Here is a 15,694-nt window from a genome sequence, read left to right as displayed (position 1 = left end):
GGTTACATAAGAGTTGTCTTGAGGTCTGTTACTCACAGATACTAAGAAATTGTACCTTACTGATCTTTGTCATTTTGTTTGTTTATCCTGATGCAGGGCCATGTCTGCGGACTTTGTGGAAACTATGATGGCAATGGAAATAATGACTTCACTACTCGCAGTCAGTCTGTGGTAGGAAATGTGCTGGAGTTTGCCAATAGCTGGAAAGTATCTTCTAGCTGCCCAAATGCCAATCGTACGCAGGATCCATGCACTGCAAACCCATACAGGAAAGCCTGGGCACAAAAGCAATGCAGCATCATCACCAGTGAAGTGTTTGCGAAGTGTCACTCACAGGTATGACAAACAATTTAGTCTTGAATTCTTGACAAAATGATTACATCCATTTTTATGTGGAATAGATTAAAAAATACTCTAAAGTACATTCTGTCATGCTTGACAAAGTGAAGCTTGACCAAGTTCCTGCATAGAAATACTTTCACTTTTATTTTCTCAGCTTTTGTCTTGAGCAAGTACACTAAAGAACTTTGTTTTCGTTGGTTAGCTTGTTTGTTTTAATTGAAGGAGCAAGAGTAGATAAATCTCAAGATATGTTTATTTGCTAACAGCATAATTTCCTACTAATACAAATATCAGCCACCTAATATGTATAACTCTCTACTAGCTTATAGTAATTACCAGTATTTTGCAAATGTCCTCAAGACCAAACAGTTTTTAATATTGCAGCTTACTAGCAATAGCTTTATTCTACATTTTCCTCTTGATTTCTCAAAGCATTCTCATTATTTCTTCGTTTCTTAGCTTTCTCTCATACAGACCTATGAGTTTCAGATATCTTATTCAGCTATTTTAGGACAGTGCAAAGAGGACAAGGGTATGAAAACTTGAATGTTTTCTCTATCAGGTTGAACCAAATGAATATTACCAAGCATGTGTGGATGATGCTTGTGCCTGTGACACTGGAGGAGACTGTGAATGTTTCTGCACAGCAGTAGCTGCCTACGCTCAAGCATGTAATGAGCTAGACATCTGCATATCATGGAGAACCCCATCCATTTGTCGTGAGTTTCAACCCACTACTTTTTTAAGGGGCTCAGAGAGAAAGAAAACAGAAGGGGGGAAAAAACGGAAACAAAGTAGAACAAGAAAGGAAGGATAAAATTGTATTTCTAAGAGACACAGCTGTATGCTTAAAAAAAAAAACCACTTGAAAAAAACCCCAGCAAAGCAGATTGTCTTCTACTGATTTACCCAACTATCTTGGTAAAATGAAACCACAGCTAATAATTTTACAAGCAGTGTGATTAGTGTCTAATTAACTTAACAATCATGATATACTACTGGTGAAATATGGTATTTTATTACACTGCCATATGTCTACATGAGGTTCCTTGTAAATAAAAACTAGTGTATGCTAGCTAAGATCTGTGATTCAGTCAACTGATTTTTCATGTTTAATGTGTAACTCTGTTCTATGATGAATATATTTATTGGTGTTAAAACATTTTAGAAATTTAACAATTGTATTGTATTAGCAATAAAACGAGATATTGTTCACAACCTATGAGGTTATGCTGAGCCCATTGGATTTTTACCTAGCAAAATGGAAACAGTATAGAGCTAAAACATCACAGATTTTTTTTTTTCTGGCATTTCTTCTTCTAGCTCTCTTCTGTGATTACTATAATCCACAAGGGGAATGTGAGTGGCACTACAAGCCATGTGGAGCACCTTGTATGAAGACCTGCAATAATCCAAGTGGGAAATGCCTTCATGAGATGAGGGGTTTGGAAGGTAGACATAATTATGTATATCTCATTCTACTTGAAAGGTTAAAAAAAGTATGGTGAACAAAATTTGTATTACTCAGTGTATGACATGTTTGCACTACAAATTATAACAAGAGATTTTCTAATTAGTATTGTATTCTCTAATGGATTATGTACTTGTTTGGAATGAAGATGAGGACAAAATACTCCAAAGCATAATGTGCTATCAAAGGAATAGCAGTAAAAGGATCTGACATTCCACTTACCATGTAGCACATTTTGGGAAAATCAGATATGAGTGTAGACTTATTTATACTTATGAAAGGCCTACTGTAAATTTGACTGTCTTTTTATTGCAGGTTGCTATCCACAATGTCCAAAGAATAAGCCCTATTTTGATGAGGAAACCATGACCTGTGTTTCTTATTGTGGTTGTTATGAAGATGGAAAAAATTACAAACCAGGAGTGGAGATGCCTTCAAAGCAGAATTGTGAATCATGGTAGGATTAGAAAAGAATTTTAAAAATAGAGTTTAAAATTGTGGAACATAATTCATCATGTTAAATTTGTTAATTACCAACAGCAACTAGGCCAGTCAGAGGCTGATGAACAATGTCTAATTTTCTTCCCTTCCCAGGAAATTAAATGATAATATTAGTGAAACATTTTATCATCAAGATATTAATTTACTATTTATTTTGTATATCTATTAAAGTCCTTTAAAGTTATTATCATTATTAAATGAAGTGAAAACAAGCTAAAATAATTTTAGTTAGGGAATAGTCTGAGAATTTTTAAAAATATATACCTAAACTCATTATGTGAAATTCATTAGAAGTGAGCAGCCAACTAATCTACATTGTTTTGAGCTTGTTTCTGTTATGGCACTGATACTTGCATAGTTGCAACAGTCAGCACGCATTCTCACGCATTACCGGTGACAAGTGCTGCTAAGCCTTCTGTAAGTCTTAAGTACAGAGTTAGCAAATCCAATTGTGAAGCAGCTGTCTTAAGATACCTTTAAAGTAGCTACACTTAAATATTGTAAGCAATCTGAATAGCAAAAATCCTAAGCCAAAGCCCATTGGAGCTAAACCAACATCCTTGGCAGATTTTGCACTTCACAGATGCCTTGGACTATATAATCTAGGCCATTAACAGCACTAAACCTAATCCATTAAACACATGTCTTAATTTCAGTTTATTCAGTGTATAGATGTCCTTAGTCCCTGTAAATAAATACATCAAGATTCAGTTCTTCACAGGTAAATTGCCCTTAAAACCAGAATTCTTCTTGCATATTTTGGAAGCCTAATGGTAATTCACTGTGTGGGTTATCTCAACATCCATGGTAGTAATCCTTTGTATATATCCTTTTAAATGCAAATGATACATTCACTGTGGTTTTCTCCTCCAAAAACCAGACCTATTGGGGAGATAAGATTTCAAATCATCCATCTCACATCTTTCGTCCTGTTCCCAAAAGCACTGGTAGGGATGCTGCATGTTCTATATGCTGGCTCAAAGAAGAGCTACCTTTCTTGCCCGAGAACTTGTAGCCTGAATATAAATACCTAGCCTGAATTTGTATAGCAAAACTGACTAACTCACACAAGATAGGATCATTGTACATGTAAACACATAATGAATAGCAAAGGATTGATATAAGAAAAATTATAACAAATAAATTATGTCATGAACCAGTATGTCCACACTCATAATCTGCTTTTTTCTTTTTCAGTGAATGTACAATTCATGGCAAAATATGCAGATATGATGAACATGGTATGTTGATGAAGACATTTTGATATGAATAAGACACATTTTGGGTACTCTCTGTTTCAGGTAGCAAGGAATAACATCCTGTTTTAATCTACAGAATGTGTCTGCATTTATGAGGGGCAGAAGTACAACTACAAAGATGTGGTCTACAACACTACAGACGGCACAGGATGGTGTATTGTTGCAACCTGTGGTCCCAATGGAACACTTCAAAGGTTTATGTATGATTGTCTAACATCAACATCACCCACAACAGCAACAACATTTCACTTCACGTCTACACCACCTACCACTACTTCCACAGGTACGTCCTTTGTAGCCACTAAGATTGTATTCTCTTGTTTAGTGAGAAAAATATATTTTACAGTACTAAGTGGATTGCTCAGATATTGGCATTGAGATAATGAAATTTTGGTTTATAGAATTCCTGTACAGCATTCTTCAGGTTGGGAATCTCAAATTACTCTGGGCATATGTTGTTTTAAGAAATCAGTATTCAATAAAATATATATAAGTTTTGAAATTACAGAAAACACCAGCATTGCTGGAATTCAGTAGCTATTTTCCATCTATTTCATAATGGAGTTAACCTGCAAAACCTCTCCAACCAATAAATGGTTTCTTCAGATCAGAGCTAAAATACAAAGTGTAGAAATGTTTGTTTCTCTATTTCAAAGACTGCTCTGCACTGAGTGAGGAGCCAAGATTTGGAAGAAAAAAGTAGCAATGGATTTTGATGCATACTATAAAAGTTACTCTTTCCACTGATTTCAATACATTTCAGAGACACTAGTACATACTGAAACAAGATAGAACCAAAGCAAATACACTGAACCAAATGCAAAGCAATTGAGACTTGGGTTTTTTCCAGAGTGTATAAATTATACCTGAGCCTTATTTCAGCACCTTGTAACACAAAATTAGTATTCTCTTGGGAAGTGACAGTTTGAAACATGTCAGTACCTTAAATTGCTGGGTGATGGATTTTCTGTTCTACAATATACTAAAATAAACTGAGGCGCTACAGGAGCATAATGCAAGACAAATGACATTAGGAAAACTGTCAGCCCATTTAAAACAAGAAAAAAGTTACAAAATTTTACATTTAACAACAAAAAAAAATAGTATCTACAGGAATTAATTCTTAATTTCATGGTCTCTTCCTATTCATTGTCTCCTTCACAGTGTCACCAACTACATCAGTATGTGTTCATGAAGTCTGTAAGTGGTCCGAATGGTATGACGGGAGTCTACAAACCCCTGGCTATGATGGGGGAGATTTTGAAACTTTCAATGATTTACGAGCAAAAGGTTATGAAGTTTGTGAAGCCCCAAAGGCTGTTGAATGCAGAGCAGAAAAGTTCCCTGATATACCACTGAAAGACCTTGGCCAAAAGGTAGAATGCAGTACAACACGAGGGCTTATATGTTACAACAAGGATCAAATTTCAACAATGTGCAACAACTACGAAATCAGAATCCTCTGCTGTGTTTTTGTACCATGCTCTTCCACAGCACCTTTCAGCACATCAACCCCAGTCACAAGGCCAACTCTGACAGAAACATCTACTGAAACAATGTATTCAATTACTACTGAAAGTACAACACTCATACCTTCACCTACTGAAGAAACAACTAGAACCACAACACCTGTCACCACATCTCCTTCAACAATTCCTCTTTGTTTCAAAGAACAATGCTACTGGTCAAGATGGTATGATGTAAGTTATCCAGGGTCAGGTTATGATGATGGAGATTTTGATACGATTGAGAACATTGAAAATAATGGATACCAAGTCTGCAACAATAGAAAGGATGTGGAATGTAGAGCAGTAAGGTTCCCAAATACACCATATCCTCTACTAGAGCAACACATAACATGTAACACAGAAGAAGGGTTGAAATGTTACAATAAAGATCAACTGCCACCAATCTGCTATAATTATGAATTAAGATTTAAGTGCTGTGTGAATATACCAGTGCCATGTGAAACAACGCCTGAAATCCTGACTCCAACAACACAACCAACTACAATGCCAACAAGTACAATGTCCATACCAGAACCAACAACTCTAAGTTTGCAAACAAAACACAAGACAACCACCAAATACACAATTGAACCAAAAACAGACTACATACACACAAGAATAACATCAAAACCAACGACGACAACTCAGAAACAAACTACAACAACACCAGTGCAAAGCAGCACAACTAAAACAACATATTCAACTACAACCCCCTGTGAACCCGAAGTGTGCACCTGGAGCGAATGGTTCGACGTCGACTTCCCCTCCTCGGGGCCCAACCAGGGAGACTTCGAGACCTACCAGCACATCCGTGCCGCCGGCAAGCAGGTCTGCCGGCAGCCAAAGCAGATCGAGTGCCAGGCGGAGGACTACCCCGACGTTGCTATCCAGCAGGTGGGGCAGGTCGTGCAGTGCGACGTCCACTTTGGACTGGTGTGCAAGAACGAGGACCAGACGGGCAAATTCAAGATGTGCCTCAACTACAAGATCCGCGTGCTCTGCTGCACCCCCAACTACAACTGCTCACTCCCCGTAATCCCTGTGACAACAACCAGCCCCACCACCAGCACCACGACCACGTCGATCCCGTCCTCCACCACCACAATCACCACCTCCACCTCCACGCCATACATCTCCACTACGACGAGTCCCACCTCCACCGAAATCATCACTTCCACCAGCACCACCATCCCCACGCCGACGACCTCTACCACAACTTCCTCCACCACCCCCTGTGAACCCGAAGTGTGCACCTGGAGCGAATGGTTCGACGTCGACTTCCCCTCCTCGGGGCCCAACCAGGGAGACTTCGAGACCTACCAGCACATCCGTGCTGCCGGCAAGCAGGTCTGCCGGCAGCCAAAGCAGATCGAGTGCCGGGCGGAGGACTACCCCGACGTTGCTATCCAGCAGGTGGGGCAGGTCGTGCAGTGCGACGTCCACTTTGGACTGGTGTGCAAGAACGAGGACCAGACGGGCAAATTCAAGATGTGCCTCAACTACAAGATCCGCGTGCTCTGCTGCACCCCCAACTACAACTGCTCACTCCCCGTAATCCCTGTGATAACAACCAGCCCCACCACCAGCACCACGACCACGTCGATCCCGTCCTCCACCACCACAATCACCACCTCCACCTCCACGCCATACATCTCCACTACGACGAGTCCCACCTCCACCGAAATCATCACTTCCACCAGCACCACCATCCCCACGCCGACGACCTCTACCACAACTTCCTCCACCACCCCCTGTGAACCCGAAGTGTGCACCTGGAGCGAATGGTTCGACGTCGACTTCCCCTCCTCGGGGCCCAACCAGGGAGACTTCGAGACCTACCAGCACATCCGTGCCGCCGGCAAGCAGGTCTGCCGGCAGCCAAAGCAGATCGAGTGCCGGGCGGAGGACTACCCCGACGTTGCTATCCAGCAGGTGGGGCAGGTCGTGCAGTGCGACGTCCACTTTGGACTGGTGTGCAAGAACGAGGACCAGACGGGCAAATTCAAGATGTGCCTCAACTACAAGATCCGCGTGCTCTGCTGCACCCCCAACTACAACTGCTCACTCCCCGTAATCCCTGTGACAACAACCAGCCCCACCACCAGCACCACGACCACGTCGATCCCGTCCTCCACCACCACAATCACCACCTCCACCTCCACGCCATACATCTCCACTACGACGAGTCCCACCTCCACCGAAATCATCACTTCCACCAGCACCACCATCCCCACGCCGACGACCTCTACCACAACTTCCTCCACCACCCCCTGTGAACCCGAAGTGTGCACCTGGAGCGAATGGTTCGACGTCGACTTCCCCTCCTCGGGGCCCAACCAGGGAGACTTCGAGACCTACCAGCACATCCGTGCTGCCGGCAAGCAGGTCTGCCGGCAGCCAAAGCAGATCGAGTGCCGGGCGGAGGACTACCCCGACGTTGCTATCCAGCAGGTGGGGCAGGTCGTGCAGTGCGACGTCCACTTTGGACTGGTGTGCAAGAACGAGGACCAGACGGGCAAATTCAAGATGTGCCTCAACTACAAGATCCGCGTGCTCTGCTGCACCCCCAACTACAACTGCTCACTCCCCGTAATCCCTGTGATAACAACCAGCCCCACCACCAGCACCACGACCACGTCGATCCCGTCCTCCACCACCACAATCACCACCTCCACCTCCACGCCATACATCTCCACTACGACGAGTCCCACCTCCACCGAAATCATCACTTCCACCAGCACCACCATCCCCACGCCGACGACCTCTACCACAACTTCCTCCACCACCCCCTGTGAACCCGAAGTGTGCACCTGGAGCGAATGGTTCGACGTCGACTTCCCCTCCTCGGGGCCCAACCAGGGAGACTTCGAGACCTACCAGCACATCCGTGCCGCCGGCAAGCAGGTCTGCCGGCAGCCAAAGCAGATCGAGTGCCGGGCGGAGGACTACCCCGACGTTGCTATCCAGCAGGTGGGGCAGGTCGTGCAGTGCGACGTCCACTTTGGACTGGTGTGCAAGAACGAGGACCAGACGGGCAAATTCAAGATGTGCCTCAACTACAAGATCCGCGTGCTCTGCTGCACCCCCAACTACAACTGCTCACTCCCCGTAATCCCTGTGACAACAACCAGCCCCACCACCAGCACCACGACCACGTCGATCCCGTCCTCCACCACCACAATCACCACCTCCACCTCCACGCCATACATCTCCACTACGACGAGTCCCACCTCCACCGAAATCATCACTTCCACCAGCACCACCATCCCCACGCCGACGACCTCTACCACAACTTCCTCCACCACCCCCTGTGAACCCGAAGTGTGCACCTGGAGCGAATGGTTCGACGTCGACTTCCCCTCCTCGGGGCCCAACCAGGGAGACTTCGAGACCTACCAGCACATCCGTGCCGCCGGCAAGCAGGTCTGCCGGCAGCCAAAGCAGATCGAGTGCCGGGCGGAGGACTACCCCGACGTTGCTATCCAGCAGGTGGGGCAGGTCGTGCAGTGCGACGTCCACTTTGGACTGGTGTGCAAGAACGAGGACCAGACGGGCAAATTCAAGATGTGCCTCAACTACAAGATCCGCGTGCTCTGCTGCACCCCCAACTACAACTGCTCACTCCCCGTAATCCCTGTGATAACAACCAGCCCCACCACCAGCACCACGACCACGTCGATCCCGTCCTCCACCACCACAATCACCACCTCCACCTCCACGCCATACATCTCCACTACGACGAGTCCCACCTCCACCGAAATCATCACTTCCACCAGCACCACCATCCCCACGCCGACGACCTCTACCACAACTTCCTCCACCACCCCCTGTGAACCCGAAGTGTGCACCTGGAGCGAATGGTTCGACGTCGACTTCCCCTCCTCGGGGCCCAACCAGGGAGACTTCGAGACCTACCAGCACATCCGTGCCGCCGGCAAGCAGGTCTGCCGGCAGCCAAAGCAGATCGAGTGCCGGGCGGAGGACTACCCCGACGTTGCTATCCAGCAGGTGGGGCAGGTCGTGCAGTGCGACGTCCACTTTGGACTGGTGTGCAAGAACGAGGACCAGACGGGCAAATTCAAGATGTGCCTCAACTACAAGATCCGCGTGCTCTGCTGCACCCCCAACTACAACTGCTCACTCCCCGTAATCCCTGTGACAACAACCAGCCCCACCACCAGCACCACGACCACGTCGATCCCGTCCTCCACCACCACAATCACCACCTCCACCTCCACGCCATACATCTCCACTACGACGAGTCCCACCTCCACCGAAATCATCACTTCCACCAGCACCACCATCCCCACGCCGACGACCTCTACCACAACTTCCTCCACCACCCCCTGTGAACCCGAAGTGTGCACCTGGAGCGAATGGTTCGACGTCGACTTCCCCTCCTCGGGGCCCAACCAGGGAGACTTCGAGACCTACCAGCACATCCGTGCCGCCGGCAAGCAGGTCTGCCGGCAGCCAAAGCAGATCGAGTGCCGGGCGGAGGACTACCCCGACGTTGCTATCCAGCAGGTGGGGCAGGTCGTGCAGTGCGACGTCCACTTTGGACTGGTGTGCAAGAACGAGGACCAGACGGGCAAATTCAAGATGTGCCTCAACTACAAGATCCGCGTGCTCTGCTGCACCCCCAACTACAACTGCTCACTCCCCGTAATCCCTGTGATAACAACCAGCCCCACCACCAGCACCACGACCACGTCGATCCCGTCCTCCACCACCACAATCACCACCTCCACCTCCACGCCATACATCTCCACTACGACGAGTCCCACCTCCACCGAAATCATCACTTCCACCAGCACCACCATCCCCACGCCGACGACCTCTACCACAACTTCCTCCACCACCCCCTGTGAACCCGAAGTGTGCACCTGGAGCGAATGGTTCGACGTCGACTTCCCCTCCTCGGGGCCCAACCAGGGAGACTTCGAGACCTACCAGCACATCCGTGCCGCCGGCAAGCAGGTCTGCCGGCAGCCAAAGCAGATCGAGTGCCGGGCGGAGGACTACCCCGACGTTGCTATCCAGCAGGTGGGGCAGGTCGTGCAGTGCGACGTCCACTTTGGACTGGTGTGCAAGAACGAGGACCAGACGGGCAAATTCAAGATGTGCCTCAACTACAAGATCCGCGTGCTCTGCTGCACCCCCAACTACAACTGCTCAATCCCAATCCCCGTGATAACAACCAGCCCCACCACCAGCACCACGACCACGTCGATCCCGTCCTCCACCACCACAATCACCACCTCCACCTCCACGCCATACATCTCCACTACGACGAGTCCCACCTCCACCGAAATCATCACTTCCACCAGCACCACCATCCCCACGCCGACGACCTCTACCACAACTTCCTCCACCACCCCCTGTGAACCTGAAGTGTGCACCTGGAGCGAATGGTTCGACGTCGACTTCCCCTCCTCGGGGCACAACCAGGGAGACTTCGAGACCTACCAGCACATCCGTGCCGCCGGCAAGCAGGTCTGCCGGCAGCCAAAGCAGATCGAGTGCCGGGCGGAGGACTACCCCGACGTTGCTATCCAGCAGGTGGGGCAGGTCGTGCAGTGCGACGTCCACTTTGGACTGGTGTGCAAGAACGAGGACCAGACGGGCAAATTCAAGATGTGCCTCAACTACAAGATCCGCGTGCTCTGCTGCACCCCCAACTACAACTGCTCACTCCCCGTAATCCCTGTGATAACAACCAGCCCCACCACCAGCACCACGACCACGTCGATCCCGTCCTCCACCACCACAATCACCACCTCCACCTCCACGCCATACATCTCCACTACGACGAGTCCCACCTCCACCGAAATCATCACTTCCACCAGCACCACCATCCCCACGCCGACGACCTCTACCACAACTTCCTCCACCACCCCCTGTGAACCCGAAGTGTGCACCTGGAGCGAATGGTTCGACGTCGACTTCCCCTCCTCGGGGCCCAACCAGGGAGACTTCGAGACCTACCAGCACATCCGTGCCGCCGGCAAGCAGGTCTGCCGGCAGCCAAAGCAGATCGAGTGCCGGGCGGAGGACTACCCCGACGTTGCTATCCAGCAGGTGGGGCAGGTCGTGCAGTGCGACGTCCACTTTGGACTGGTGTGCAAGAACGAGGACCAGACGGGCAAATTCAAGATGTGCCTCAACTACAAGATCCGCGTGCTCTGCTGCACCCCCAACTACAACTGCTCAATCCCAATCCCCGTGATAACAACCAGCCCCACCACCAGCACCACGACCACGTCGATCCCGTCCTCCACCACCACAATCACCACCTCCACCTCCACACCATACATCTCCACTACGACGAGTCCCACCTCCACCGAAATCATCACTTCCACCAGCACCACCATCCCCACGCCGACGACCTCTACCACAACTTCCTCCACCACCCCCTGTGAACCCGAAGTGTGCACCTGGAGCGAATGGTTCGACGTCGACTTCCCCTCCTCGGGGCCCAACCAGGGAGACTTCGAGACCTACCAGCACATCCGTGCTGCCGGCAAGCAGGTCTGCCGGCAGCCAAAGCAGATCGAGTGCCGGGCGGAGGACTACCCCGACGTTGCTATCCAGCAGGTGGGGCAGGTCGTGCAGTGCGACGTCCACTTTGGACTGGTGTGCAAGAACGAGGACCAGACGGGCAAATTCAAGATGTGCCTCAACTACAAGATCCGCGTGCTCTGCTGCACCCCCAACTACAACTGCTCACTCCCCGTAATCCCTGTGATAACAACCAGCCCCACCACCAGCACCACGACCACGTCGATCCCGTCCTCCACCACCACAGTCACCACCTCCACCTCCACGCCATACATCTCCACTACGACGAGTCCCACCTCCACCGAAATCATCACTTCCACCAGCACCACCATCCCCACGCCGACGACCTCTACCACAACTTCCTCCACCACCCCCTGTGAACCCGAAGTGTGCATCTGGAGCGAATGGTTCGACGTCGACTTCCCCTCCTCGGGGCCCAACCAGGGAGACTTCGAGACCTACCAGCACATCCGTGCCGCCGGCAAGCAGGTCTGCCGGCAGCCAAAGCAGATCGAGTGCCGGGCGGAGGACTACCCCGACGTTGCTATCCAGCAGGTGGGGCAGGTCGTGCAGTGCGACGTCCACTTTGGACTGGTGTGCAAGAACGAGGACCAGACGGGCAAATTCAAGATGTGCCTCAACTACAAGATCCGCGTGCTCTGCTGCACCCCCAACTACAACTGCTCAATCCCAATCCCCGTGATAACAACCAGCCCCACCACCAGCACCACGACCACGTCGATCCCGTCCTCCACCACCACAGTCACCACCTCCACCTCCACGCCATACATCTCCACTACGACGAGTCCCACCTCCACCGAAATCATCACTTCCACCAGCACCACCATCCCCACGCCGACGACCTCTACCACAACTTCCTCCACCACCCCCTGTGAACCCGAAGTGTGCACCTGGAGCGAATGGTTCGACGTCGACTTCCCCTCCTCGGGGCCCAACCAGGGAGACTTCGAGACCTACCAGCACATCCGTGCCGCCGGCAAGCAGGTCTGCCGGCAGCCAAAGCAGATCGAGTGCCGGGCGGAGGACTACCCCGACGTTGCTATCCAGCAGGTGGGGCAGGTCGTGCAGTGCGACGTCCACTTTGGACTGGTGTGCAAGAACGAGGACCAGACGGGCAAATTCAAGATGTGCCTCAACTACAAGATCCGCGTGCTCTGCTGCACCCCCAACTACAACTGCTCACTCCCCGTAATCCCTGTGATAACAACCAGCCCCACCACCAGCACCACGACCACGTCGATCCCGTCCTCCACCACCACAGTCACCACCTCCACCTCCACGCCATACATCTCCACTACGACGAGTCCCACCTCCACCGAAATCATCACTTCCACCAGCACCACCATCCCCACGCCGACGACCTCTACCACAACTTCCTCCACCACCCCCTGTGAACCCGAAGTGTGCACCTGGAGCGAATGGTTCGACGTCGACTTCCCCTCCTCGGGGCCCAACCAGGGAGACTTCGAGACCTACCAGCACATCCGTGCCGCCGGCAAGCAGGTCTGCCGGCAGCCAAAGCAGATCGAGTGCCGGGCGGAGGACTACCCCGACGTTGCTATCCAGCAGGTGGGGCAGGTCGTGCAGTGCGACGTCCACTTTGGACTGGTGTGCAAGAACGAGGACCAGACGGGCAAATTCAAGATGTGCCTCAACTACAAGATCCGCGTGCTCTGCTGCACCCCCAACTACAACTGCTCAATCCCAATCCCCGTGATAACAACCAGCCCCACCACCAGCACCACGACCACGTCGATCCCGTCCTCCACCACCACAGTCACCACCTCCACCTCCACGCCATACATCTCCACTACGACGAGTCCCACCTCCACCGAAATCATCACTTCCACCAGCACCACCATCCCCACGCCGACGACCTCTACCACAACTTCCTCCACCACCCCCTGTGAACCCGAAGTGTGCACCTGGAGCGAATGGTTCGACGTCGACTTCCCCTCCTCGGGGCCCAACCAGGGAGACTTCGAGACCTACCAGCACATCCGTGCCGCCGGCAAGCAGGTCTGCCGGCAGCCAAAGCAGATCGAGTGCCGGGCGGAGGACTACCCCGACGTTGCTATCCAGCAGGTGGGGCAGGTCGTGCAGTGCGACGTCCACTTTGGACTGGTGTGCAAGAACGAGGACCAGACGGGCAAATTCAAGATGTGCCTCAACTACAAGATCCGCGTGCTCTGCTGCACCCCCAACTACAACTGCTCACTCCCCGTAATCCCTGTGATAACAACCAGCCCCACCACCAGCACCACGACCACGTCGATCCCGTCCTCCACCACCACAATCACCACCTCCACCTCCACGCCATACATCTCCACTACGACGAGTCCCACCTCCACCGAAATCATCACTTCCACCAGCACCACCATCCCCACGCCGACGACCTCTACCACAACTTCCTCCACCACCCCCTGTGAACCCGAAGTGTGCACCTGGAGCGAATGGTTCGACGTCGACTTCCCCTCCTCGGGGCCCAACCAGGGAGACTTCGAGACCTACCAGCACATCCGTGCCGCCGGCAAGCAGGTCTGCCGGCAGCCAAAGCAGATCGAGTGCCGGGCGGAGGACTACCCCGACGTTGCTATCCAGCAGGTGGGGCAGGTCGTGCAGTGCGACGTCCACTTTGGTCTGGTGTGCAAGAACGAGGACCAGACGGGCAAATTCAAGATGTGCCTCAACTACAAGATCCGTGTGCTCTGCTGCACCCCCAACTACAACTGCTCACTCCCCATAATCCCTGTGACAACAACCAGCCCCACCACCAGCACCACGACCACGTCGATCCCGTCCTCCACCACCACAGTCACCACCTCCACCTCCACGCCATACATCTCCACTACGACGAGTCCCACCTCCACCGAAATCATCACTTCCACCAGCACCACCATCCCCACGCCGACGACCTCTACCACAACTTCCTCCACCACCCCCTGTGAACCCGAAGTGTGCACCTGGAGCGAATGGTTCGACGTCGACTTCCCCTCCTCGGGGCCCAACCAGGGAGACTTCGAGACCTACCAGCACATCCGTGCCGCCGGCAAGCAGGTCTGCCGGCAGCCAAAGCAGATCGAGTGCCGGGCGGAGGACTACCCCGACGTTGCTATCCAGCAGGTGGGGCAGGTCGTGCAGTGCGACGTCCACTTTGGTCTGGTGTGCAAGAACGAGGACCAGACGGGCAAATTCAAGATGTGCCTCAACTACAAGATCCGTGTGCTCTGCTGCACCCCCAACTACAACTGCTCACTCCCCGTAATCCCTGTGACAACAACCAGCCCCACCACCAGCACCACGACCACGTCGATCCCGTCCTCCACCACCACAGTCACCACCTCCACCTCCACGCCATACATCTCCACTACGACGAGTCCCACCTCCACCGAAATCATCACTTCCACCAGCACCACCATCCCCACGCCGACGACCTCTACCACAACTTCCTCCACCACCCCCTGTGAACCCGAAGTGTGCACCTGGAGCGAATGGTTCGACGTCGACTTCCCCTCCTCGGGGCCCAACCAGGGAGACTTCGAGACCTACCAGCACATCCGTGCCGCCGGCAAGCAGGTCTGCCGGCAGCCAAAGCAGATCGAGTGCCGGGCGGAGGACTACCCCGATGTTGCTATCCAGCAGGTGGGGCAGGTCGTGCAGTGCGACGTCCACTTTGGACTGGTGTGCAAGAACGAGGACCAGACGGGCAAATTCAAGATGTGCCTCAACTACAAGATCCGCGTGCTCTGCTGCACCCCCAACTTCAACTGCCCATTCTCCACCCTCTCTACCACCACTAGCACATCCACCATTAGTACCCTTAGTGAACCATTCTTTACAACAACTTCTCCCATTTCGAGCACGCCATGTTTCTGCAAGATTGGTGATGCTATTTTTTCACCTGGTTAGTTTGCATTTTTTTTGGCTCCTTTTTATTTATTTGCAATTTGTTTTCGTTATGGATTTTTTTTCGTGTTTCTTTTCTTTCATTATCTTTTTTTCTTTATTCCTTCCTTTTTTTTGTTTGTTTT

The 15,694-nt window shown here is 51.1% G+C and overlaps 1 protein-coding gene across 1 annotated transcript in view; it reads left to right on the top strand.

Annotated features, from left to right (window-relative positions):
* Positions 1-15,694, top strand: part of MUC5AC (mucin 5AC, oligomeric mucus/gel-forming) — a 45,546-nt gene that overhangs the window by 18,402 nt on the left and 11,450 nt on the right. The window contains exons 24-31 of the mRNA XM_066552529.1: positions 97-336; positions 905-1,061; positions 1,666-1,794; positions 2,129-2,270; positions 3,512-3,555; positions 3,650-3,856; positions 4,738-12,532; positions 12,866-15,567. Coding sequence (XP_066408626.1) covers positions 97-336; positions 905-1,061; positions 1,666-1,794; positions 2,129-2,270; positions 3,512-3,555; positions 3,650-3,856; positions 4,738-12,532; positions 12,866-15,567 — 11,416 coding nt within the window. The remainder of the gene's footprint in view (positions 1-96; positions 337-904; positions 1,062-1,665; positions 1,795-2,128; positions 2,271-3,511; positions 3,556-3,649; positions 3,857-4,737; positions 12,533-12,865; positions 15,568-15,694) is intronic.

This window comes from Molothrus aeneus, chromosome 6 (genome assembly GCF_037042795.1).
Source record: "Molothrus aeneus isolate 106 chromosome 6, BPBGC_Maene_1.0, whole genome shotgun sequence".
In the NCBI taxonomy this organism is placed as follows: Eukaryota; Metazoa; Chordata; class Aves; order Passeriformes; family Icteridae; genus Molothrus; species Molothrus aeneus.
The sequence above is the reverse complement of the archived record's forward strand: the minus strand, read 5'-3'. Positions and strand labels throughout refer to the sequence as shown.